Source organism: Lygodium microphyllum, chromosome 4, assembly GCF_053477565.2.
Source record: "Lygodium microphyllum isolate KBCC chromosome 4, Lygodium_microphyllum_v1.1.10, whole genome shotgun sequence".
Lineage (NCBI taxonomy): Eukaryota > Viridiplantae > Streptophyta > Polypodiopsida > Schizaeales > Lygodiaceae > Lygodium > Lygodium microphyllum.
Window position 1 is genome coordinate 19,312,303 of NC_141138.1, and position 27,762 is coordinate 19,340,064.

At 48.1% G+C, this 27,762-nt stretch overlaps 1 protein-coding gene across 2 annotated transcripts in view; it reads left to right on the forward strand.

Moving 5' to 3' along the window:
* The window catches only part of LOC148036847 (protein S-acyltransferase 8-like), a 138,789-nt gene that overhangs the window by 104,901 nt on the left and 6,126 nt on the right, over positions 1–27,762 (forward strand). Inside the window, exons 2-4 of one of the 2 annotated variants that reach the window (XM_087675759.1) lie at positions 18,731–18,783; positions 19,538–19,843; positions 20,662–20,910. In XM_087675759.1, coding sequence (XP_087531885.1) covers positions 18,736–18,783; positions 19,538–19,843; positions 20,662–20,910 — 603 coding nt within the window. In that variant the 5' untranslated portion in view covers positions 18,731–18,735. The remainder of the gene's footprint in view (positions 1–18,730; positions 18,784–19,537; positions 19,844–20,661; positions 20,911–27,762) is intronic. The other variant, XM_087675758.1, reaches the window with a different exon arrangement.

Here is a 27,762-nt window from a genome sequence, read left to right on the forward strand (position 1 = left end):
AGGTGGTAGCAAAGTGACTCATGGACAATACGTCCGTGGAACAGAGCGCTACTGCCCTAGCCACCGCGCTACTATCGGGATTGGGAGTCACACAAGGGGCTAAGGGGCAGGCTAGAATCCCCATAGTAGCAAAACAACTAGCTAGATACGAACCTAGTAGTGACCCATACAGCTTCATGGAGCAGTTCGAGCAAGTATGCGAGGCAAATGGTCTTACTGACCCTGCACAGCGAGCTCAAGCTTTCGGTCTGTGCTTAGGCGATAAGGGGAGGACCTAGTATTCTAGTCTAGATGACGCAGAACGTACGAACTTTGCTCGTCTTAAGGGCCTATTCATCAAGAGGTTTTCGGAGGCTGGGTATTCGGATAACCTCATCGTTAGGTTGATGAACATCAGTCAAAGGGAGAAGGAGCACGTTAGGGATTACATCACTCAGGTGCGTAGTCTCTACAAGAGAATCCTTGCCAATGAGCGACCTACCAAGAGGGCAGTGTCTACAGTGTTCATGAACGGGATTCGGAGCGAGGAGCTCTACAAGGCTTTGGCCAGTAACTCCACCTTGCAATGAGACGTGCTCGCCAGAGTTTTCGAGGAGGCAATACGCGTAGATGATCAACTCAGGGAACGCAGCATGAGGACTACCAACTGCGAAAGTGTGAGCGAGAGGGACCCGGAGAGATCAACCACTTCGGGGGAAAAAGCAACTGCTAGTGTGTAGGATAAGGGAAAGAGCGTAGACCATGACCAAGGGATGGCAGAGATGAGAATGGAGATTGCACGGTTGGAAGAGCTCGTGAGAAAGCCTGTGAGATCGCATGTACAATGTATATACTGCGGCGGCAATCACCTCCCAGACGAGTGCCAAGATCCTAGATCTCGGCCGTGCTCAAATTGCGGTAGATTCCGGCATGATGCAGTGCATTGCAGAATGCCGAGGAGATTCCCATATGTACATCAGTACAACCCTCCATACTTAGGTAATAGGCCACCCAATTTCTTTGGGAGGGGAGCCCAATTAGCTCTTGCAGCACCGACTGACTCAAGACCTGCCGTGCCTAGGCTGGGGATGAACCCAACTGGTATACCCAGGCCACCAGGGCCTTTTGTAACCCACCCATCTAGCGATGCTCTTGTTCACTTTGTGGAGGAGCCTAATGAGAAAGAGACATATGTGAACCCGTACATATCCTATGACGAGGAGGGCAATCCAGTCCTGATGGACTATCGGCCAATGTCGGTGATGGCGTTAGGAAAAGGAAGAGGCAGAGGCTTTGGAGGGCCCAGGCCACATTTCATCACGCTGCCCAGAATGAGAACAAGCTAACAAGGACAAAACGGATCTCCGATGCACAGAGTGTGGAATCACACATTTGTTTCCTGACTGTCCTAGGCGGAAGCCTTCAACCAGCTTTGCCAACATGCCATCGGTGCCTTTGGGGCTCTTTGGAGTGGAAACCTTTGGTAGTGAGGATACGCTCATCCCGTTACATGCCATGACGCGAGCTCAAACAAAGCAGGCGGGCATCTCCTTGTCAGGGCCAAGTAACCTTGACGCAACCTCAATAGGGAAGAAAAGCCGTAGGAGACGGAAAAAGAGAACCGATGCAAAGATAACCCTTAAAACCGAGGAAGCGACTACGTTAGTAACGGGAAAGAAGGTCACAGACGTAGAGGCAGAGACCTCGGCTGCTAAGACAGCTGAGCTAGGGAGTGCCAAGGTAGGGGAATATCCCCATTCCAAACGGCAACTCGAGGCTATAGACAAGGTCAAGGAGTGGGTCAAGGACACCCAAAAGCACCTCGAGGATGCTGAACCCATATTAGATCCTATGGACGACTTCTCCAGTGTGAGCACACGAGTCTCACCTTCAAAACCACAAGCTGCGAGCATACCTGCACCACTGGGAGTGACTCAGCAGCAAGGCCAGGGGGAAAATTGCCAGGGGAGACAGAACGCATGGCCTAGAAATGCTAGCCTCAGGGGAAGATAAGAGCCCAGTAACCTCCTCACAACCTTGTTGTCTACTCCAGTAACTCTAAGCTTGGAAGATCTGCTTAGGCAAAATCATTCCTTGTGGCAGGAGTTAAAAGACTTGATCGAGGGACACATAGGACTTGCGGGTGCTGATCCGCAAGATCATGATGCAGTTACACAGATCCCAAGTCTAACTCTACACTCAAATCCTAAGTCTTTGCACATCAATGCTTTTTGGGAAGGCACTGAAATGCACGTAGTTTTGCTCATCCTAGCCTTAGGAGATATGACGCGAAAAGGAATTGTAGACACAGGCGCAGGGGTTAGCGTACTAAACCACGTAGTCTTAGAGGCATGGGGAAACCCTCCTGTAGAGACTGCCAGGTTTAACGTCACGTTAGCAAATGGAATGAAGGTAAGACCATTCGGGGTCTTAAAGAATTGGCCAGTAAAGATTGCCGGTGTGCAATTTTCGGTAAATTTCATTGTCATGAAGAGAGTGGATTACGACATACTATTAGGCCAACCTTGGATAAGGAATGCGCGTGTCATAGAGGACTGGGGCAATGGGTTGATTTTCCTAGGGAACAGAACTAGTGCAGTAAGGGTAGAGATGGACACTTGTAAGACGACCCCTGTTGATCTAGCTACCATCTTGACTATGCTGAAAGGCGATACTCAAACGATCAAACCCTATGGATCACTCGCTAAATATATTCCTTGCCCTGAGGATAAGAGGGATTGGATGCACGTTTTGACAACCATTGACCTACCATTCTCGGATGAGGAAGAACCATATCGGCAGGTTGCTAAAGCCGCAACCATGCCAACTGAGGCGCCAGTTGTGTCACTTTGCATGATGGTAGGAAGCTCACTCAACTCGGGCAAACTAGCCTCGTTCCACATCCCCAACAACAAACTAGAGCTTTAGGAAATCGTAGAGTATCTGACCAATAAATTGGAAGTCAATTTGGCTGCTAACTTAAAACCTCTACGTGATCTTTTAGCTAAGCCAGAATGGAAATGGACCAAGGTCCACGACCTGAATTTGTTATATAACTGGGCTTTAGTTACTGATGACACGGAGACTGGAGAGGAAAGCTTGGGTGATGATGAGCAGTCAGAAGGACAGGACTCGGATGATGAGGAGTATGAGGACTGCTGCTCTACGGGAGAAGAGAGTAAAGAAGAGATAGATACAATAGAGTACGACACGGAAGGAAAAGCGATAGAACAAATCAGGGCAGACTCGAGGCCTAGGAAAGGAATAACCAGTCAGAACAAAAAAGGAGTCATGCGGATGGAGTGTGACAGATCTTGGCTAGAACGCATAGGAGCCGTGGACTACGAGCAAGCCGGAGTGGCACGACCGTGGGTAATCCCAATGCTAAAGACGGATGCACCTACTGAACTAAGACCCCTGGGGGAAACACCTTCCTCAAGTGGGGTGTGAGTTTAACTCAGAGTCGGAAGTCAGCACTGAGAGTGATTCCGAGATACCGCAACCCTCTAAGGTTAAACGCACCAAGGGAGACTTGCTAGCCCACCTGAGGCGCAGGAGGCTAAAAGAGGAGGCCAGGAAGCAAGCAAGGGACTCAGAAGCAGAAAGGCAAAAGAAACCGTAGGATCTACCCAAACGGTTTACAAAATTTAAAAAGGGTGACAGAGTGGTGATTCTGCTGAGTGCGAAAAGACAAGGCCAAACTAGCGAACCGATCGAGGGACCCGCCAAAGTCAAGGAAGTTAACTTGGCTGGGGAAGGTGAAAAGCCAAAACCGGTGTTCATTGCAGATGGCTTGGCGGAGGATGAGGAGACCAAACTCGTTGCGCTCTTACAAGAGTACATTGACGTATTTGCCCGAACATTGGACGAACTTAAGGGAGTCGACCCTAGGGTCGTGACTCATAATATCCCAATGGTCCCTGATGCAGTGCCAACGAAACAACGACCTTACCCCATGAATCCCAAACACGCCCATGCAGTAAAAGAGGAGATTGATAAACTCATGAGGGCAGGATTCATATATTAGATCGAGCACACGGACTGGGTATCACCTATCGTGATTGTCATGAAGAAAAATGGAAAAATCCGAGTGTGCATGAACTACAAGAAAGTGAATGCCGCTACGAAGAGGGATAACTATCCTTTATCCTATACTGAGCACATGCTTGAGAGGGTAGCAGGTAAAGAAGCCTTGTCATAGCCCGACAATCTTTTGAAAAATGGAGCATCGATTTTATGGGACCGATTAGCCCTGCGGCACAATATTCCCAAGCTCGCTACATCATAGTGGCAACCGACTATCTAATGAAGTGGACAGAGGCACGAGCCACGAGGAAGAATGATGCTAGGACCACCGCAAAGTTCTTGTGGGAGCAGGTCATTTCACGGTTTGGCTGTCCAATCGAACTTGTAAGCGACCAAGGCACGCACTTTATTAATGAGGTGATTGCCCACCTGCTCTCTACCTTCCTAATAATTCATCGGAAGTCCTCTCCCTATTATCCTCAGGCTGATGGCCAAGCCGAATCCACAAATAAAATCTTAGTCAACGTGCTTACAAAGGTCGTGTCTACTTCAAGAAGTGACTGGGACAACAAGCTAATGGCGGCCTTGTAGGCCTATCGCACAGCTTATAAAACGGCTGTAGGACAAACACCTTTTAGGCTGATGTACGGAACTGAAGCCATTTTGCCCTTAGAATTCTTCATCCCTAGCTTAAGGCTAGTAGTCTAGGAGCGTTGGGAGGAAAGAGAGGCTTGGACCAATCGCTTAGTGGAGCTAGAGCGCCTAACGGAGACCCGACTCCTCGCCACTCACTCTCTGATTTGTGAGAAGACTCAACGAAAGATGTGGTTTGACAAGCATGTCAAACAGCAAGACTTCGAACAAGGGGACCTTGTTCTGCTTCACTCTGTAAAAGAACATAAACAGAAGATGAAGTTTCGGGGGCTAGGGCCTTTCAGAGTATGTATGATTGGTAGAATAGGGAATGTTGAGTTGGAGACACTTGAAGGTGAAGGAATGGGCTTTTTTAACGGCAGCCGCATAAAGAAGTACTATCCTCCTTTCCATCCATTACATGAGCTATCCATGCTAGAGGTCCCAATGAACGTCTGCATGGCTACTATAACCGACCTTACAGATTAGGACGAAGAAGCAGTGGCACCGGCGTATCTACGAATCACAGTCGCTGCAGGGGCAATGTATTCTTTCGATGCCCTGATTGATGAAGGAGCTGACTACAACATCTTGATGCATGACCATTGGACATGCATTGGTCAACCGAAACTACAGCCCACTAATGCCAAACTCACCCCGTTTGGGGGTATTGCTTATTCATTGCTAGGGAAGTGCAAGGTAGTCGTTTCCATCGAGTCTGAAAGTTTACCAGCTTTCTTCCATGTGTTGCTTGACACTAAAGGAGCCGGTAATGTGTCACTATTGGGTTGCACTTTCAAGAAGCAAACGAACTATAATGTGGATTACAACCTGAACCGCATTCATCTTGCTATCGGCAATGTGCGTATAGTGACGACTTTTAACAAGGACTGTCATGATTCCTCCACCATTACGAAGCCACCGGTAGAAACCCCTACGACCACACTCCAATCCGAGTCTAAACAGAAGAAAACTATGACCTCGTGCCAGGCTCTCGACCCCAGGCCCAAACCCACCAGGAGTGCTTACAAGGCCAAGGAGTCCAAGCTTATATGGGTGCAAAAACGGCAAAAACAACATCCGGGTAGACACCCAAACGTGATTCTAAACGCCAAAATCATCAGCCGTCACGGCCTAAGAGGCAGTCTAGACGCTATCGACGTAGACACACAACCACGCCGCAATGGATCCCTAAAGATCTCTTGCGAGCACAAGGATACTACGAGGGCAACCCCTGGATTTGGGTGTCAAAAAATGGCTAGCTAAAAAGCTCATCTACAAGCAATCTTACCCCAGTGAGGGCAGCTTGCACCCGTGGTGCCCAGAGCATAGTCAGCACACCATCGCTAGCTGTGGCTAGTAAGCCCCAGCTCATCTATCGACCAAAGCTAACGCCACAAGCCTTAGACTTACCCAATCCAGAGAACTTAAACACCTCTATGATTGCTCACTCAGAACCCAGCATAACTCCCATGCCCCCAGAGCTTCCTACAGTACCTCAAAGTGCTTCGGAGTGCAAAGCCCAACCGGTGACACCGATGATGGAGTCACCACTATCCAGCCCAGTTGCCCCATCCCCACCAGCAGGTCTTAAACCTTCATACGCGATACGACCTTTCCTCTCCTTGGCTAAGGACCTCGCCGCGACTTCTGGGGATGACTTAATAACCTGCATCAAGATGTTGGACGAATTTTTCACTACATTCGCTAGAAGTTATGAGAGGCTAGACCTAGGCCTTCTTGACAAAACACTTGCTTCGGATGTTCGTGCATTACCATGCACTTAGGAAGAATATGAACTTATGACCACTAAATTCCCCAAAATTGCTACCGAACTGATAGCAAACGACGAAATCTGAAAGGAGCAAGCTGCCCTCAGAAGACTAATCACTTCATATCGTAAGACTCCTCGTTCTGTTCTTGAACACGAGTTGCAAGAGCTCATACAGATGGCAAGCTCGCCTTCCACGTTCTTGCAGCAGTGGTTTGCTCTGAGATCCAATGGGAGAAAAAAGGTTGCCGGATAATGACCAATGTTGAGCAACGTAGGGCACTCAAAACCATCGAATATGACCATACTTATGTGGCACCTATCTCGTTTAGGGTTTTGGCCATCACCCGCAATCAGCATTTGGACGACCATGTGCTCGCTCACCCCTACATTGACCAATTCCTCACGGAAGAGGAATCACATGTTGCCAGCCGCCTTAATACTGGAGATCTCTTTCACGATGTCTTGACCTACATCTCCCAAGTCTCCATCCAACCATCTGCTCTTGATTGTCATGCTCAATTGGAATACAATCCAAAATTCTACACGTGGCTTCTTCACACGTAAACTCCTACCCCAACAGGCCCAAAGCCCTTCACCTTTTAACCCCCAATCCTAGGAAGGATTCTTTTCTAAGCCGGAAGAGGAGGGGGTATGTGGGTGTATGTGTATGTGGGTATGTGGTGAAGGTGAAAAGAATCAGATAGGAAATGAATAAAAAGCGGGTACAGTAAAAGTAAAGGTAGTGAAAAACATAAGCATATAATAGGAGAAAAATGACTTCCTAAAAAATTCAGTCAAGAGTTTTTATTTTCGCATAAACAACAAAGTGCTATGTGGAAAATGCTAACGAAAGTTACGAATTATCGCAAGAGCAGAAAATGTCGCAGCAAGACCGCGCCCATCGACTCTCGTTCACAGACGAAGAAAGGGAGCAGTATCGCATCCATTTAGAGAACCGCGCCTTCGGCCAGCTCAAGTTCCGAACCATCCACAACATCGAAGTCGTGGTGGCGAAGGAGGAGGCAGCCAGGAGGGTAGTGGAACAGTGCAACCTTACAAAGTATATTGATAAATTCTTGCAGGAGCCGAATCACTTCAAATGTGTAGAATTTCTCAGAACATACAATCTAGACCAAGAAGGTGGCATTGTAACAGTGGGCCGAGGAGAGGGTGCAAAGCAGGTGCAAGTCTAGTTGGATCCAGCCTTGATGGAAAGGGCTCTCGAATTGGTGCCAAGGACAGAAAGGAGACAAAAAAGGGATGTTTATGCCTTGCTGAAAATGAACAAGGAAGAGGTGCTCACGAACGACGGCATAAGCATCCAGGACATCCCTGACACAGACGCCAGGTTGCAGGCCAAGTTGGTGCACGTGCTCTTCTCCAGCCAACGTTACAATTCCTTAATGCATCGAATTAGCGTGCCAATGCTGGAGAATGTAGCGGCCCACACCCTAGACGAGGTGGATTGGAATGGCTACGTGCGGAAGACGATTGATCAAGCGGCCAAGGCGCTAGCCCTGGGAAGTGCACCAACAGGAGGAGAATCTCCGGCTTCTAAGGTAACGGAAAGGAAGAAAGCCTCCTTCAAGGCCTCTTTCATCGGATACGGAGGAGTCCTGACTGCACTCATTCAAGAGGCAGTAAAGGCAGCACACGAGCCGGAGGAGGGAGAAGGAGAAACGCCGGAGAGGTCGCCCCCTTGTCAGGACAAAGACAGGTCCACCAATAGAACGGAAACAAAAGAAGAAGGGGAGGGACAAACTAGTAAGAAGACAATCAAGGCAACGAAGAAGAAGGCGGCGCAGAGGAAGAAGAAGAATGACGAAGGCAGGAAGAAGGAAAGGGAAGACTTGGAAAGGGCGAAGAAGGAATCCCTGAAAGAAGCAGAGGAGAGAGAGAGAACAAAGAGACAGGAGGAAGAGAGGGAAAAAGAGGAGTTACAGAAAGCAAAGGAGGCGTCAAAACAGGAAGCTGAAGAGGAGAAAAGGAGGGAAAGAGAACAGAAAGGGAAAAAGAAGGAGCAGCAGAAGAAAAGACAGGAGGAAAGGAAGAGAAAAGCGGATGAGGAGGAGGAGGAGCTACGAAGAAAGGAGGAAGAGGACCTGGCGGAGGCCACCCGCCGGTCCATCGAGCAACAGTGCCGAGCAGACGAACTAAGGAACCTGAGCCCGTGCAGAGAAGAGGGGCGAGGGTCCAGCACACAGGTGCCAAAGTTCGTGCCACCTCCAGTTTCCGAAGGGCAAAGTCAAGGCCCCGCTCCACCCGATCCCTACCCTCCTGGTGCCTTCCGTGGAACTCACCACCATCACCCCCAGCATCACCACTAGCGCAGATGTGTCAAACTTCGTAGCGTGGATGTAGTATTTTATCAATAAGGAAATGGGCCAGGGGCAGAGCACAGAGACTACGGCCACAGGACAGAAGAGGCCAGCCACAGATGCAGAGTCCAGGCAAGAGCCCAAAAAGCAAAAAGTCGAAGCCTCAACCTCACCCATTCACACAACGATGACGCCACGAGCTAATTACGACGAATAGGTCGCCGAGCTGCTCTCCCAATTGGAGAGAGCGAAGGAGGAACTCAAGATAGCCGTGGCTGAGTTGGCAGTCGAGAAGGAAACCGTGGCCGCCTTCCAGCTGGACAAGACAAGCATGATAGCCTCGCAGTAGCGCGAGATTGCAGAACTGAAACAAGAACTGAAGGCTAGGGATGAGAGGGAGGAACATTGGAGGCAGCTGCTCGAAAACGAGACTCAAGAATTAGTAAACATGCAAAGAGAGCACAAGCTCTTAGTAGTGCAGTACCAGGAGCTTGCTGCGCAATCTGCTCAGATTGAGGCACTCGTGACGGAGCTGAATGCCAAGGACAAAGAAAGAAAACGAGGCATGGAGGAGCAGCAGGAGGAACTCAAGCGCCTAACAGATCAGCTGACCTCTGAAAGAGGAGAACAAGAGAGGCTAGTCACGGAACTAGAGGATTATGAGCAAAAAATCATGATGCTGACCTTAAGACAAGGAGAGGGCTTGGAAGTAATGAATAAAAGGGAAGAGGAGTGGGCTACGCACAACGAGAAGAGGGTGAAGACACTGGCGCACCGCCTTGCTCTGACGGAAAAGGAAAAAATTGTGGAAAGCAAGGCGGAGGCAGCCCAAGTGGCCTTCAGCACTCAACAGAAGGCCTTCCTCGACACTATCCTGGACGCCACGCACGTAGCGCAAGGAGAGCCACTGGAAGCAATGCAAAGAAAGCTCGGCATGGCAAAAAGAGCCCTACACGCTGGACTACAGATGCCACCATTACCGGCGGAGGTTAGGCTTGTTAGAGATCATAGCCAGGCTGGGCAGGTGTGCAATGTGCAATTGGACAGGCAGTTGGACTGCACAGTCGGACTGCCACGTGGCAGTCCGACCAGTGCAGTCAGTCGGCTGCATTTAATGCAGCAGACAGGATATTTTTCTGCGCCCTGTTTTTTTGGCAGATTTTGTCTATAAATAGCCGACATCCCCAGCAGTCTCCTACATGTCTCTGCTCGCAGATTACAGACCGGTGACACGCGCAGATTCCGTCTGTTCGCAGATTTCAGACAGGAGACAGTGCAGATTGCAGCGGACTTCGAGGTGAACAGCAGGTTGCATCGTCGAGGTGGAGACACACAGTCCAGCGCACTGCGCCCGTGTATATATCTGCATATCTTTGTATTCAGCACACTTTATACAGCAGATCTTCATCTTCCACTGTCTCTTTCTCTCTCTTCTCTCTCTGCGTTCTCTCTCTCAGAGTCCTACGCTTCCGCACCGCTGCACTCTGACATGGTATCAGAGCAGTGTTAGAGGGCTGACTGAGCGCAGAATCAACCTGAAGAGGAGTTTCCATCGCGACACAAATTTGCGTTTTTTGCGTTTAAGGGCAGACAGGAAGGCTGCGCCTTGAAACAAGGCTGAAGCAAGTGTGGGCGCACATGAAAGGAGTCTAGGTGGTGGATTTGCTGCTGTTTACTGCTGTTTGACGTGGAGGAAGTTTGAGTTTTCAGCCTACAAGTGCAGGTTTTGCTTTTTCATCGCCTTCGGCGGGTGAAGAAGTTTCAGGATGCGGAAGAGCCTTAGCAGGCTGAGTTTTCACAGTCAGAGGGGGTTGCTTTTGCGTTTGTGAAGGCATTACAGGTGAAGATGTCTACAGAGATTGACTTGGAGTTCCAGTCGATTATGGACCGGACGGTGCTTGTCTTACCGGCTCTTCCTGCAGATCAGAAGCTCGACGACGACAACTACCGCATATGGCGCGTCATGATGTTGGCCATCCTTGAGTCCTATGATTTGGCGGAGCTTGTACAGGAGGAGATCGACCGGCCCTCGGTAAGAGATGAGTCCAAACTCTCTTCCGATGCTCGTGCGGAGTTGGTCAAGGCTTAGTCTCATTGGGACAAACTGAATGCCAGGATTCGTTCCTTTCTCTTTCTTTCATGTACTACAGCCGTGATCGCTCACATCGAGTACTTGACGGTGGCTCGGGAGATATGGCTGGAGCTTGATCAGATGTACAATCGGATGACCCTTATGAAGCGGGTTTCTTTGGAGGTATAGATGCGGACCTTGTCCATAAACAAGTCTTCTTCGCTGCGGAAGTACATTAATAAGCTAAGGCAGCTTCAGATGCAGGTTCAGAATGCGGGGAAGCCGATTTCCTCCGAAGACATGGCGATCACACTTTTGTCCCAGTTGCCGCCACAATTCAGTACATTTTACTCTGCCCTTATTGCTTCGGGGCGAGAGTCTACTCTTCGGTGGGAAGAGTTGGTTCCTATGGTCTTGCACCAAGAGGAATAGTTAAAGGGACAGAATGCTTCCAAGTCGGAGGCGCTCAAGTCGGAGGCGCTGACAGGTCAAGCCTCTCAGAAGAAGGGGAAGGACCAAAAGAAGAAGAAGGGGGATAACAAGTCCAAGAAGGACAAGGACAAAGACTGCACTTGCTATATTTGTGGAAAGACTGGCCATTGGAAGAAGGATTGCCCTGACAAAGACAAGAAGGACACCAACAAGGACACCAAGGATTTTGGAGCGGTGGCTGCACCCTCATCAGCTGCATTTTTTTATCTAGCTGTCATTGAGGACGCTTCACCGAATGCTTCTGATGCTGCGCTGACGGCTCCCCAGGCTCGAGAGTGGATTGTTGATAGTGGTGCCTCCCGGCACATGACTCCTTCATCAGATGGTGTTGCCCAGTTGCGACCCTCGCGTGGGCAGATTCTCATTGGAGATAGCTCTTTAGTATCTATTGCAGGTCGGGGTAAGATGTAGCTTATTCCAGATGGACGAGGTGGTATCCATACCTCAGAGGTTTTGCATGTACCAGGCTTAGGGTACCATCTCCTGTCAGTTCATAAGATTTGCTCCCTTGGCCTTTTGGTGGAGTTTGACAGTACTACGGTGCGAGTCCTTGATCGTGGATCGAGGAAGGTTCTATTATCTGGATATGAGGAGAACGGCATTTATAAATTGAAGTCTTCCACCGCCCTCACTACTCTTCTTCTTACCTCTTAGTCACAGTCAAAGTTATGGCATGCTCGGTTTGGTCACCTGAACTATGATTATCCTCGGAGGGCGTCACGTGGACAGCTTGTTCGAGAGTTGCCGGATATAGTGGTGAGCCAGCAGCCATGTGTCTCCTGCATTAGGGGGAAGCAGCATAGGGATGCCATTCCCCACACAGCTTCGCGTCGGTCTATTTCACTGATGGAGCTTGTATCTATAGATCTATGTGGCCCTATGAGGAATGAGTCCTTATGTGGGAGCTCGTACTTCATGCTGATCGTGGATGACTACAGCAGGATGACATGGGCCTACTTTTTGGCATTAAAGTCAGAAGCTTTCTCACACTTCAAGGATTGGCTTCTCTTTGAGGAGAATCGATCGGGCCGGAAGTTGAAGACCTTGCGATCCGACAAGGGCGGTGAATTTGTTTCTAATAAGTTTGCTCGGTTTTGTGCAGATAAAGGAATTCACCAGGAGTTTGCTAATACCAACACTCCTCAAGAAAATGGCATTCTTGAACGGAAGAACCGCAGTTTGATCGAGATGGTGCGTACCATGATGGAGCACCAACAGACTCCTCAGGTTGTGTGGGCTGAGGCTGTGGCTACTGCAGTCCACATCCTTAATCGATCCCCTACTTTGGCCGTGGAAGGGATGACCCCGTTTGAGGCTTATTTTGGGACGAAGCCAGATGTTTCTTACTTCTGGGTCTTTGGGTGTGATGCCTATGTTCACATTCCCAAGGCTCACCGTGATAAATTTGAAGCAGCTTCCCAAAGACAGGTATTTGTTGGCTACAGTTCCTAGTCCCAAGGCTACCGATTGTATGATCCCGTCAAGCGGGATGGGTACACTAGCTGCGATGTGCGGTTTGTGGAGGTTTCGGCTATATCAACGGGTGAGGAGCATCCCATTCTTGGAGATCTAGGGGAGAGTTGGGCTCCTTCTTCAGTTCCACTGGAGCCCGTGCCTCTTGATTATGATTCTGTTTCTGACACACAGTCTACTGTTCCACCGGTCACCCCTGAGGAGTTACTCCGGTGGATATTCCAGAGTCTTCTGCTGATGGAGAGAGACGAGGGAAGGTTCGGCCTCCTCCTCGCTAGGCCCGTGACACACTCCGTGATTCAGGGATCGAGGGGGTTCCTGAGGAGTGGGGACTGCAGGATGGTCCGCGGCGGTCACAGTGGCACCAGACACATTTTACGGAGCTTGTTTGCTCTAACTATTGTTTGATGACCCGTGTTATGTAGGATCGAGAGCCCACCTCCGTGAAGGAGGCTTTACGGTCCGTACCATGGAAGAAAGCTATGGAAGCCGAGTTGGAGGCTATTGAGAGGAATGGCACTTGGTCACTCGTGCCCCGTCCCCCGAATAAGAAGGTGATTGGCGTCAAGTGGGTCTTCAAGACCAAATACCTTAGCGATGGTTCTTTGGATAAGCACAAGGCTTGCCTTGTTGCTAAAGGTTTTGCACAGCGCCCAGGGATTGATTGTCATGATACTTTTGCCCCCACAGCTCGTATGGCGGCCATTAGAGCTGTTCTTGCCTTGGCTGGCCATAGGAGATGGCCTGTTTACCAGTTGGATGTGAAGTCCGCCTTCCTCAATGGTGATTTGAAGGAGGAGATCTATGTTAAGCAGCCTCCTGGCTTTGGATCTTCAGATGGGAAAGTCTACAGGTTGAAGAAGGCCTTGTATGGCCTCAAGCAGGCTCCGCGTGCATGGAACGAGAAGATTGATTCGTTCCTCTAGTCTCAGTTGGGATATCGGCGTTCCAAGGCCGATCCGTAGCTTTATGTTCACACTTCCGAGGATGGTTATGTGCTTTTTGTATTATATGTTGATGATTTGATTGTCACAGGTGATGATGCACAGCAGGTCCAAGAGACGAAGTCAGCTTTACTTCGGATGTTCGAGATGACGGACTTGGGTCTACTCCATTTCTTTTTGGGCCATGAGATTTATCAGTCTCAGAGGGGGATCTTCATCTCTCAACAGAGATATGTACAGGACCTCTTGGTGTCTTTTGAGATGGAGGATTGTCGGGCCCTTTCTACTCCTATGGATCCGAACTGGAAGGCCACTTCCCACTCAGCTTCTCCTATGGCGGATGCTTCCCACTATCGTCAGTTGATTGGGTCCTTGATTTGGCTTCTCAACACTAGGGTTGATCTTTGTTTTGTTGTTGGGCTCTTGGCAGGGTTTATGAGTGAACCTAAGACAGTGCATTGGCAGGCTGCTTAGAGGATACTTCGGTATTTGAGGGGGACGTCTGATTTAGGGATTCATTACCCCGCAGGGACAGATGGTTCACATCTTGTACTTGCAGGTTGGAGCGACTCGGATTGCGCCGGTGATGTGGACCACAGGCGGTCTACTACAGGTTACTGTTTTACATTGGGTGTGGTGTTATCTCATGGAGTAGCAAGAAGCAGCCCACAGTAGCCCTCTCGTCTACTGAGGCGGAGTATCGGGCCGCATCTTCCACCACATGTGAGGCTGTGTGGCTTCGGAGATTATTGGAGGAGCTTGGGTGCCCCCAGACTCGTCCTACTTTGCTGCAATGCGACAATGAGAGTTGCATTGCCTTGGCACGGAACCCTGTTTTTCATGCTCGGACGAAGCACATAGAGATCCAGTACCACTTCATCAGAGAGAACCTTCTGGATGAGACCATCACTGTGGAGTACTGCAAGACGGAGGACAATCTTGCGGATTTGTTTACGAAGGCACTTCCCCAGGCTGTACTTCGGAGACATTCCAGATCCCTCAGGCTTCTGCCCTGCCCCGGCTCTGAGAGGGGGTGTTAGAGATCATAGCCAGGCTGGGCAGGTGTGCAGTGTGCAGTCAGACAGGCAGTCGGACTGCACAGTCGGACTGCCACGTGGCAGTCCGACTAGTGCAGTCAGTCGGCTGCATTTAATGCAGCCGACATGATATTTTTCTGCGCCCTGTTTTTTTGGCAGATTCTGGCTATAAATAGCCGACATCCCCAGCAGTCTCCTACACTTCTCTGCTCGCAAATTACAGACCGGTGACACGCGTAGATTCCGTCTCTGTTCGCAGATTTCAGACAGGAGACAGTGCAGATTGTAGCGGACTTCGAGGTGAACAGCAGATTGCATCGTCGAGGTGGAGACACGCAGTCCAGCGCACTGCGCCCGTGTATATATCTGCATATCTTTGTATTCAGCACACTTTATACAGCAGATCTTCATCTTCCACTGTCTCTTTCTCTCTCTTCTCTCTCTGCGTTCTCTCTCTCTCAGTCCTACGCTTCCGCACCGCTGCACTCTGACAAGGCTGAGTTTGGAGGAACAGCGAAAATACCTAATGCTGGCCGGCCTAACCCCCCAGGAGATAGACGCCCTCGGTTTCGAGGAAGAAAGAGCACACGCAGAACGGCAGGGGGAAGAAGCAGAGCTGGACATCGATTCAGGGAAGACGTCGTCCCACAACCCCCCTCGCCGCAGGCCCAAGACCCGCCACAAGAAGACCCAGCTGCAGAAAGAAAAGCCATCTCTAAAGAAAGACGCAAAAAGCTGGTGGAGGAGGCCAGACAGAAACTAAGAGCCAAGCCAGCCGTGCTACCGTCCGCGCCTCTCCCTCCGTGCCCAGATGATCTTCCTGCAGGATTCCACACAGAACTGGTTGTGTGGGAGGTACAGGAACTAGGAAAGGATGCATTCTCCTTCAGTTTCCTCCTACCCAACAGTCTGCGGAGGGTCCTGCCTCTCAAAGTGATGGACGAGGTGATCGCGGTCGGTGGCCGGTTGGGGAAAAAATGGCTGGAGGAGCGGGAAAAGACCCCAACCTCTTGGGGCACCGAGGCGGCCAACTACTGGCAAGATAAAATTTTTGAAATCCCCCACACTGCACAAAACTACAAGAGCCAACCCTGTGGAGGAGGCGAGTATTCGACATAAGCATGCTCGCCTGGATGGCTTTTTGTAATATCCTGCCGTTCGAGCGGAACGACCCTACTTACATGGCGTACCCTCGAAGGGTAGGGGTAGATTTTGATGCCACCCTCCACGGGCGGTATGACTTTCCCGTTATTTATAACTCCACTGTAGCATCCTTTGAGAACGCTCTTCTTTTTATCGCAGAAAGCCTAGACGAGTCTATGATGCGCTTCCTTGCGGACTTTTCCTCATGTCCTGACCCCACTTTTATAACCACTTGTAATTATCTTAGGTTACTTAGGCTACTTCTTAAGCAGGACCCGATGCCACAAGAGCGCGGCCTGCCTCCTCTATTCTTTGACCCTAACGCCATAGATAATTGCGCCATGGCTCGTCTCATGATGAGGGCTAGTCTCCTTCCATCTTTTTGCCTAGCCCTCCTAGAGGACATGAACGACAGCCAGTTCACTAGATGCAACCACCCCTTTCTCTCCACCACCTCCCTTCATGTCTGCATGAATCTAAAAGATTACATGCAAAGTCTCCAATTTTTGAGTAAGTCTCTGTGACCCCCTTCTCCTCCTCATTCAGACCAAGACAATTAGGCCTATGTATCATTTCAAAAAAGAAGAAGAAGAAGAAGAAGAAGAAGCACCACAGTCACTGCATCTAGGGTTCCCCCTAGCCCCCCTCCCCCACTTCACGCTTAGGGCATATCAAGGGCAGGACTTTTAGGCCTGTCACCCTAAAGCTCACACCGCACCTCCAACGAAGCACAAGCTGGGTCCTCAAGTGTGGGACGTTACCAAGGGCTTGCCCAAGGTTAGACCCATCTCCCAGCTCCACTGCCACGAGCACCACACACTATACGCAAGTAGACATACCCCTTAGGGAGTGCACAACTTTTCTTGCAGGTTATGTTCGACTCTCAAGAAATGGCTACGCGTGGAAGATGATCACCCACGGCACCCTTTAATGACCCAAACGTGCCGGCATCCAGCCATCCGCCTGTTGATGGCCACCATGATCAAACCAGGTCAAGGTAGAACTGCCATTGGCATAGATCTTGGAACCGCATCGTCCAATGATCCATGCCCAACGCCTCAAGATTTACGGATCGCTTATTGATTCCACAAGCCTGAAGACCTTCAACTCAAACTGAAGATCTTCAACTCAAAACTGAAGACCTTCAACTCAAAGACAAGGATCTTCAATCGAAGCCACGGGTTTTCAGGACAACCAACGCTGGAGGGGTTTCTCCAGAATAAATCCCTCCAATATCATCATCCTAAGGGATTGCTTATTGCTTCAAGCGTTTCTCATACTCAAAAGACGACGGGCTACATAACCAGCGCCACAACCGTGTGACAGATGCCGAGTCTCTTCATGGAGCCTAAAGCACGCCGGAATCTCTCTTGGTCATCATCCCCAACCTCCATCACCTATCATTCCCCCCAACCACCCACCTACTTGTTCCACCTAACAGCCGACCTAACTAGCCACTATGTCCCACCGCAGTGCCATGGGACTGGCACTTGGCTAGGAGGGGGGTAATGTTACCATGTTTCCGCAGCACAAAGGAGGATAAAAGCAGAAAAGGCGCCTTGACCGGCAACCAATCCCTGAAAAATTCAAATGTTCGGGCACGACCCTCAGAAAGCTTCGGTGTCGGGCCAAGGCAACGAAAGAGAAAAAAGGCGCACCATTAAAATGCGGAAGCGCCCTCGAATCTATGTAAAAGAGTGCCAGGCTCGCTCCTGTGCAAAGTGTATGCATTAGTTGGGAATATGATAAATTAGAATGGTGGGAAATGGGAAAAAGGGCCCAGGCTACGGCCGGCCATGTAAAAGAGAGAAAAAGGGATGACCGCCCAAAAGGGATTTAGGGTTTTGTATATAAAGTTGAAAAGTGAATGAGAAGCTCATTCTTTGGTGTGTGGCAAAAAGAGTCTTCTTCTTCCTCTCTTCTTCTCTCCTTCTTGCTTGTGTGTGCTCTTGAGAGAGGGAGTGTGAGAGTGTGAGGGAGTGAGTGTGTGTGAGAGTGAGGGATCGAGAGGGTGAAGCTCTTCACCATCTCCTTTACTCTTCTTCTCTTCTCTTCTCTTCTCTTCTCTTCCGCGCGTGGCTATGGAGGATGGAGCTTGGAGATGGAGGAGGCTTGAGGATGCTTGAGCTAGCATCAAGAATCGTGGAGCTACCGGAGTGCAAGAGAGAGGAGGGTACTTGATCGAGCATCAAGGTAAGCTCACTACACTCGTAGGATCGACGGCGCGTCGGCTAGGTGAGAGATAGCCATTAGAGCTCGCTTGAAACGCTTGAAACAATAAGCAGTCCGTGGGTCTTGGCGGTTGAGCGAAGGCTCCCACAATCCATATAAATGTGCCCAGCCCATTAGGCATGAATAGGCTCACACACGAGCTGATAATCCTTCTAACAGTGGGTAGCTTTGCTGCTCAATTCAAGAGGTAGATTGATGCCCACTAGGGATACTTTTAGTGCTTAGCTGCATGCCTATGCTGCCCAAAATAGTGATGTTGGTATGCAAAAGGTAGACATCATGGAGACGATTTGATTGGAGGTTGAGAGGTTTCACATTGGAAGGATTGCTGCAGCAAAAGGCATGGCCTTGTTGTTTTCCCTTGCACTTTCAATGTTTTGAAAAACAATTGAGAATTTTAAGTGTTCCTTGATGTTGATCTTGCTCTATTATGCCATAACATTCCAAAAATCCTATGTGGAAGTTTATCGGATCGTCAAGTGTGGGCATATGCACTTTGTGAGTATCTCAAAGGTTGTTTCTGCAAAATTGTTTAAAGGTCCTTTAATAAAGGATATTACCACTAATGATGTAACTATTGACTTGGAAAATGTTCTTGCATCCCACAGGTAGAATGATAAGATATAATGGAAGCAAATATTTTCAAGTTACTGATAGAAAGGTGATCAGAGCAAAAGGAAAGGAGGAGATGAAATTCTTATACTGAGAGTGTTTTAACAACATTCTTCATTTAAGTATTCTCTGAAAACTGACAATTAAATTCTCAAGATAGAATTAGTTACTCTTCATAGAGTTCCTTGTACTTTGTATTTATATCAGGGGTTTTCTCCAAGGGGTTATGAATAGAATTTTCTTTTCCTAGGAGCCTCCAGGATGCTTTTTATTGTGCTATCATACATAACTCATGATGAAAATGCCTCAAGTCCAATGTTCATAAAGCATGCCAAGGCTTACAACGAAAGCAGATGATACTCAGTGACTTGTCTGCTGTTTTAGACCTGTAGTGTGTGACCAGGATGGAAAATTCTGTGCTTGAACTTGGCATAGCTGATCTCTTGAGTTACAGGCCCTTAGATGTATTTAAACCACATGGGGCTTCCAGTTCGGAAGGACAGCTTTATCTAGAATACAATCTTTCTCTAGTAGGAATGGATGGATCATGACACGATCTTGCACTAAGGAGCTTATTCTGTGTGTGCAAAGGATGCTTGTTTGATTGACCTATTCCAGAATTCCTTGGGATCTTATTTATTCTTGTGTAGAGTTGATAAATTTGTTGATGCAAAATTCACTAATTCATATTGTGCTACATCATAAAAAAAGGTTTGGTATGGCTAGTTTAGGCATTCATTCACTTGTGAATGTTTTCCACGTAATTGGATTTTTCACTGATGTCTTCCTGTAAATCTTTTCAGGTTCTTATTATTCTCTTGTGCACATCAGGTAGAGACCCCGGCATCATTCCACGAAACCCCCACCCACCTGAGCCGGAGGAGTATGATTCTTCAGCATCTCCTGCTGATTGGGCTGGAGGGCAGACTCCACGATGGAGGCTCCCTCGTACTAAAGATGTCGTTGTTAACAATGTTACGGTGAAAGTGAAATATTGTGATACATGCATGCTGTATCGGCCTCCACGTTGTTCACATTGCTCTATCTGTAACAATTGTGTTGAAAGATTTGATCACCATTGCCCATGGGTTGGTCAATGTATTGGAAAGGTATGCGTTTGGATTTTGATAGGTAGATTCAGCAGCACTATTCTGGAACTGATTTTCACCTTTGTAGCTGCAACTTTTCTGATGAATTTTTTTGATGCTCCAATTCTTAGAGTTTATCTAAGTCTGTATCTTGTGAAATGACTTTGCTCTGCGACTTACTGTATTAAACTGTTGTAGGTCAAATGATCAGTAATTACTTGGAGACATGTTTGAATCTAGGTCGGATTTTGGGAGCTGACATAATCTCAGGCAAAACTTGGGAATAAAAAACAAACGGTTCGATTTAAACTGACCTGTGTATTGTGAAATAAGGGACAACATTGAAAGAAGCACCTCAGATTGGGAGAATATAAAAGAAAACCATATTTATCTGTTTGCAAAATGCACAGAATGTACTCATATTGGATAGTCAATTGAAGAAAGCTGTGTCTGGTGCGTTCAGAAGCATGAAGGATAAAATATGCAAAAAACATTTAAATCCTATTACACAGTTTTTGCTGCTGAACTAGTTTGTGTGCATGCATCCACACATGTGGATGCTTGGATGTTAGTGTGCTTATTCACATGCAATCAGTTATGCTGAAACTGAACACTTTTTGAGGATTCCTGTGGGGATATGTATTCCTATTGAGAGAGAGAGAGAGAGAGAGAGAGAGAGAGAGAGAGAGAGAGAGAGAGAGAGAGTACTTGGGAGATTCATGGGCTGTCTTTAGGTTATTGATATCTTTCATAGAAAATTCTATCAAACTCACCTTTCTCTTTTTTGCAACTTAGTTTCACTCACATGCTTTTGATAACTTTATACCTGTGCAATGCAGAGGAATTATCGGTTTTTCTTCATGTTTGTGTCTTCAGCAACTCTCCTGTGTATCTATGTATTTGCAATGTCAGCTCTATATATTAAATTTCTGATGCAAGGAGATACACAGACCGGAGATACCCGGAACGTATGGCAGGCAGTAGCAAAATCTCCAGCTTCAATTGTTCTGATGGTATACACATTCATTGCAGTATGGTTCGTTGGAGGGCTAAGCCTTTTCCATCTTTACCTCATTTCCACAAACCAGGTAATATTTCTTCTAGACATCTGAGTGCCTGACTTACATACTTGGATGCCTATCTGCTCCAGAATCTCTGTCCAATTGTTGTTGTTGATCTTCTGCTCTGGTAGCATGATTTTTACTTGATCTCTTGCCTACCTACTTGAGATACTAGTACAATCCTGAAGTTGAAAACTTTCAGTGTTCTGACTACATATCTTGGCCAGTCTCCACAGAATCTGATGGATATCATGCCTGTCACTATTTTTCCAATATTAGTTGCGTAGAAACTGTTTATGTTTTGAATGTCAGTAAATTGGGGAAATGAAACTTGCATGCATCATGCTCAGAGTACTGCTTTGTATTAGATCAAAAGATGTGTGCAATCTGGATTCTTTTTTCATTTTGAGGCATTGTTGTAGAGTTTCCAGGTGTGAGGTTTCATTGTTGCAAGTTTCCAGCATGAAAGAAGTTTTGCGAGTGCATACTTACATTAGCCTTTTTGCCTATGGTCAGAGATTAGGTGGGAAAATCTTGATTTCTCATAGTGTGTGCATGTGAGTTTACATCTAAATAAAGAGTAAAATAGTATAATGTATTAGTCAGAGGGACCAATACTACTTACAATATAAAAATTCCCAAATGATAAGATAACTTTATGTGCATCTATTAGCCAATTCTTAACCCTCCTCGTGCTTGTTCAGTGATTTAAGTAGACAAAAGTGATAGCTTTTAACTTCTTCAAACAGAACACATGTAGTTTTGGTATGTGAGGGCTTCCTTTTCCTGCATTTTCTATTTAAGAAAATATGTATGGTCTTTGCGGTGGGTTTTTTTGAGATCTATATGTTTCACAATGACATCATATTGGGGTGGGTTAATGATTTTTTCTAGCTAACAATTTCTGTCACTAGCATGACCCCATTTGCCCTGACACTAGTTTTCCCAGCCATTAAGCAGTGTGGTATACGAGTCACAGGTGTACAGGCTTCAAGTCAGAGTCTTGTTTGATTTTAGCAACATAAAATTTAAGCATTTTCTCTTTGTTAGCCACACGATTATTGTTAGCAGTCATGTGTGTCATGCACAGTCATCTCCTGCACGTGAGCCTCAGTCTGCATCAGACAGGGACATTAGGAGCTCTGTTTTTTTTTTTTTGGTGGCAAGTAAAATGTGGCTAATTATATTACTCGGAAGGCTGATTACAACTAAGTGCATGGGCTCAAGAGACTAGCTGGAGCTGATGCAAATCACAAATCCATCATGTATACAAGCCTCTAAAGGCGGTGTGGGGGGGATGGGGCCAAGAAGCCATGGAGGGGGGGTGTATCACCATCTGGGGCTCCCCGCCTGCATTGTGAAGAACAGGTCATGGCCGCCCCAGGTGAGCAGAAAGGTTAAGAGAGAGCTCTTGACGAGCTCGAGACTTGCCGTGCACTTGGTCCCAATGACCACGGAGGGAGTGGATGATGGAGGTCCATGTGAAGGAAATTGCTAGGGTTTGCACTGAGGACACACAGAGTGTACGACCATGATAGAAACACAAAAAGAGAGACACAGACACAGAGGGAAAAACTCAAACCCTAAACGCAAAACTCAAAAACTCAATCCCTCAACGCAAAACTCAAAACTCGAACACAAAAACTCAAACACAAACAAAAGAAGGGAGAGAGAACACAACTCTGAAGTGAATGAATACTGTAAATGAATGTAAGAGTGTACAATGTGCTCAAGGGCAAAGCAATGTCGGAGTGTGACGTCCACCAAAGACGGATCCCAAGTCTGTGACCACTAGTTGGAGTGTAGGAGTGCTGAATAGTGAATGGCAGCAGGCTGGTCACCAAAACGCAGCAGTCGAGAGGTTGGAACTGGTAAACGTAGCAGTGTACCACCGATCGGAGGCTGGAAACTTTTCACAGTCTGCTCTAAACAACAGGCTGAAACAGTGTCTGAGAGTGTCAGGGCCTGCAATGCTGAAAACGCAAGCTGGCTGACCCTGGAGATGATGGACAGCAGGCTGAACCGCTCCCCGTTTTAGGGTTTTACTTTAAAAGAGCATTTTTAGTGTGTTTTGGGGCTGTTTAAGAGGCTAATCAGCAAGTAATGCATATTTTAGCTCAACAATCCAAAACTCTGGCAAAGTCCCATTAAGTGAAAGGCACTCCCCGCCAAAAACCACCTAACAGTGTGCCTTTTGAATATGCCTCTGTAAGACTCCCTATGATCTCCCATGCCCTTGAGTACTCTACTCCCACATCCAATACTTGGTGGCTGGGCCTCCAAGCCGACCACTACACAAGACCCAACCTCGATGAGAAAAATCATGTATTGCATCCCGGCTTGATACAGAAGGTGTCAATAAAAAACCCTCCACGAGATATATCCAAGGCTGGGTGTGACACAGCGGAGAATATGGCAGGTGTTCCTCTCTACACGAGCTGTGCTCGCAAGACCAAGGGCAATGCTTTGGAGTTTCCAAGTGCTGCTATGGGCAGCGCTTGCAACCTCCATCCTATTGCCTTTGAGCCAACTAACTTCCAACAGCCAGACCTCCATGTGCTAAAAGCCAAAGGAAATACGACACCCTCATCGACCTCTAGCTATCCCACAGGTGGTGTCAGAAAGTCCGATGGAAGGCATTCATAATGCTGTGCTTTACCCCATATATGTTATGCGAAGGCACCCAATCCAATACCCTCCTGCATCAGTATATGTCTATCAATCCTGGTTGTGTACTTCAAGAACCTTAGAGGCTTCTTGGCGACCGTAGTGGCCGGCCGTGGCCACTCTCCACGGTCCCACTCCAGCTCATCAAGTGGCCTGCTCTCCCATATCCAAAGGCACCAGTCCCGAAACTCCTCCTAGGGTATATAAGGGTCTAGTCACCAGGTTTTCCCCTAGAGTCCAACTACATGAATCCTCCTCCAAGAAAGGACAACAATCTCCTCATCCTGTTGCCCTCTGTTAAGAATCAACTGCCCCCCATTCTGCACGGTAAGGAACGTTCCATAGGGGGCACCGCCCACTCTACTTGCCACTTGTAAGGGGATACCTGCTGGTGAGAATCTAGCAGCCCACACCTCACTAGGCTCCACTAGTTCTCGGATCGGGGGTCTAGCCACTCTTGAGGGATTGCCGAGTCAATCTCCCTCCTTCTCACCTTAGCTCCTCATTGACAACTTGATGCCCGTTATAACACCTCCTGATCTGCTATCCTGTACACCTCTCGCCATGTCCTGATAGTACGAGCTAGGCCAGCCTCCTAGCCAACCCTCTGGATGTGGGGGTGCTCACTAATTTGTATCCCGTCTCGATCTCTGAGCTAGGGGTTCCAGACCATCGGCTTGCGGTCTATCTCCTTCTGACATCCTGGGGGTCTTTGAACTAGGGCCTTGTGAAGGCCCTGCCACACTCGAACTAAGCTTGAGAGGAAGCAAGATTTGGGTGGTGTGATCTGGATAGTTGTGAAGATCCATCTTAAGGATGGCCTCCATCCACTGCCAAGCCTCGGTTTGCACTCTTGGAGACCCTCCTACAGAAGGACTTTCCAGGTTTGCCCACCTGGTATGAGACCATTGACCACTAGCTTGCCCAAAAGGGCTAGGCTCTAGAACTTTGGGTCAATGATCCCAAGCCCTCCCTCAGATCGATGCCGGATGATGGTCGCCCACTCCACCTTGGCCCGAGAATCCCTGGAATTGTTTGAGCCAACCCAGAGAAATTTCCATACTAAATGGCGAATTTGAGCCACACAAGATGAGGAGAAGCACCAACAAGAGGCGGTATACAAAGCTGTCGCTAGGTGGACCTGGTTGACCACCAGGGCTCAGCTTGATAAGGAAAGGCGGACTGTGGTCTAGTAGGTCAACTTCGCCTAATAGAGTCGAGAACTGAAAGAAACTGTTGGACAGGAGTGACGTGGAGTCCCACCTGGAACCCTAGATATCGGACGGTTTGTCCCCTGCTCGCCCACCTGAACCCAAAGTGGAAACCCCACTCCGTGCTAGAGTTCGGATCTGTATGAAAACCAACCAACTTTTGCCAATTGATTTTTGCTCTAGTTGCAATGCAAAATACCTCTAGGGCTAGTCTCACTCTCTTCAACATCAGCTCATCATTATCTACATTAAGAGCGGTATCATCTGTATACTCTGAGTCCAGTAGCTCAGTCTCCTCCCTCACTGGAAGTCGAAGGCCACGTAGCCCGCTCATACATGAGCAGAGGAAGTAGGACATTGCCTCCGCAAAGAGTAAGAAAAGATACGGGACAAGAGGGCAGCCTTGCTGAACAGATCTCTTTAGTTGAAACTTCTCCCCAGTTCTACCACCAATGAGAACCCCACTAATCCATGCCTGGGGGAAGCGCAACGTTGCCATGGTGCCCTCTAAGAAGTCCTAGTCAACCTTTTTATAGGCCTTCTCAAAATCCAGGAGTATTGCCAATCCCTGACCGCTGTGCTGAGCCCACTTGGTTGCCTCGAAGAACATGAAGACATTGTCTAGGATGCTCCTATCATGGACAAAACCTGTCTTGGTGTCATGAATGATGTCTGGAAGCACAGGGTGGAGTCGATCAGTGCCTTATAGGCCACTGACAATAAGGTGATCGGTCTCCACTAGGACAGTTCCAACCAGTCTCCCCCTTCGGGGAGAAGATTGACAAGACATGCTGATAAACTCCCTGGCATCCTTCTTGATCTAAAATATATCTTGAAAGGCCAATAGTAGAGGGGTTCTTCACCACCTTCCAAGAGGTGGTGAAAAAGGCCTTAGAAAGACTCATTCTCTCCCGGGCATTTCTACCCATCTTGTGGATGGAAGGCCTTAGCTAGCTTCTTCTCTATGAAGGGGTCTAGGAGGGAGCATCACATCTCCTCTGTGACAAGGGACGGAATGCAATCCTAGACCTGTTGCCTACAATGCTGTATTCTGGTCAAGATTGCCTCCTGCTGAAAAAGCTATCTATAGAAGTTAGTGGCAATCTCCATCACCTCATCTTGGCTAGAGCGAATTCTCCCATATTGATATTGGAGGTTGTGAATTTAATCTCCTGAGGTGTGAAGCTGATGCACCTAAAAAAACTCCTTGGACATCGTGCCCCCCTTCAAGGCCCAAAAGGTTGCTGAGATACGGAAGGAGAACTCAGAGCGCTTGTCCTCAAGACTGGCAAGGGTTGCTTGTGCACGCACCTCTTGCGTGTGGAGAGTGGGATCAATGCCTCTTGGAGTAGTCTCTAAGTGGCTGTTAGGTCTCGTCGGAGTGCTCTCTCCTCCTCCCAACCTTACTGCCTGGCCTATAGGGCTGCCTCCTGGCAGATCTTGCTTGACTTGGCTAAGACCTCTGCAACCTCCTTTGTGATCCGGTCTCCCTTGGCCTACTTCCTAGTCTAGAGCTGCTCAATCTGCCTCCTTACCTCCACCCTCATGTAGATTGAGTCAAGGATCCAACAGGATTGTGTGTCAATGGCTGAAGGAGGAGCATCAAGTGTGAGGAGAATCGGGCAGTGATCAGACAAAGTGGTGCCATTCAACTGCCCTACCTGGCCTCCTCTAGAGCACCCCCACTCTTCCACATAGAACCGGCCCTACCACTCCAAAAGAGCTCCGCCTAACCGCTTGTATCCGTAAGAAAAGTCCAGTGACTTCTCCCTCCTGTGAAAAGATGGGTCCTGCCAAGCATCACACCTACTGTGAGGAGGAAGACCTCCCATGCCTCTTGCTCCTCTCGTGCCATACCTTGGTAATCTCTGCCTCTGCGTTGCTGGTTCTCTAAGGCCTCCAAGTTGTTGAAGTCTCCTTAAATAATCCAAGAGTCCACCTCTGGAAGTCATGCTGCAATCTCCCTTTAGAACTTGTTGCATGCCCAACCTCAGTAGGAGCATAAACATTGAGGACTCCAAGGCAAGAGTCCCCTAAATCTAGTCTGATCCATAGGATCCTCCTTGCCACAATCGTCCTGTGGTCTTGCACAGGCGGTAAGGCTTGGGCCAAACAAAGGTGCATAGGCTTCCACTCTTGCCGTGGGCACCAATGGAGTGCTTCCAGTAGGTGTGTGTGTTGCTTGGAAGTATCTTCCCCACCCGATGGGCTTAGGAGTGGGTGAGCTTATGCTCCTAAAGAAGTAAGATGTCGATCCATCCAGCAAGGGCATGCTGTAGCTCTTGCCGAACAATCAATTTCTTGGAACCACGTGCCCCACTGTAGCGTAGGCTATTCACATTCCAAAATGCAAGGTGCAATGTTGGGAATAAAGGGCCCTCGTGCCTTTTATATTTGCTCGGGTGTGAACACACCCTTAGCACACTTGTACTTTCATATATATATATCCTTCTAAAAACCATATATATATATCTATCTAAAAACCTAAAGTGGTATACTCGTCATTGTATCCACAAGTCGTGCTCACTCTCACTCTCTACTCTGCACTCTCTTTGTCTCTCTGTTGTTGCTGTGTAAGCACTAGGTGTCTCGATCTTCGCGCCACCGGTCACAACAAACTGGTATCAGAGCAGGTTACGGGCGTGAGGTAACTAGCGGCCGGCAGCAGACAGTTGAGGTGGCCAGGCTTAGGTCACACACTGCAAACGAAAGAAGACGTAGGTGGCTGATAGGTAGCGCAGACAGGCGTCACCAGACGGGGGTCAGCTGGACAAGACGATGGTCAGTTGGACGAAGGTTAGTTTTGAGCTTCGTGAAATATTTAGATGTACGTGACATTACATTTGAATTGGTTAACTATGAGCTAGTTCAACAAAACTCTTTTTACACTAGGAGTTATTGAACTAGATATGACTCAAATTTATTGATTATAATCTTATTGTCATAAAAGAGTGGCAAAAAATTGTATTGTTTGAGGAGTTTTTTTCCGTCTTTGTGGATA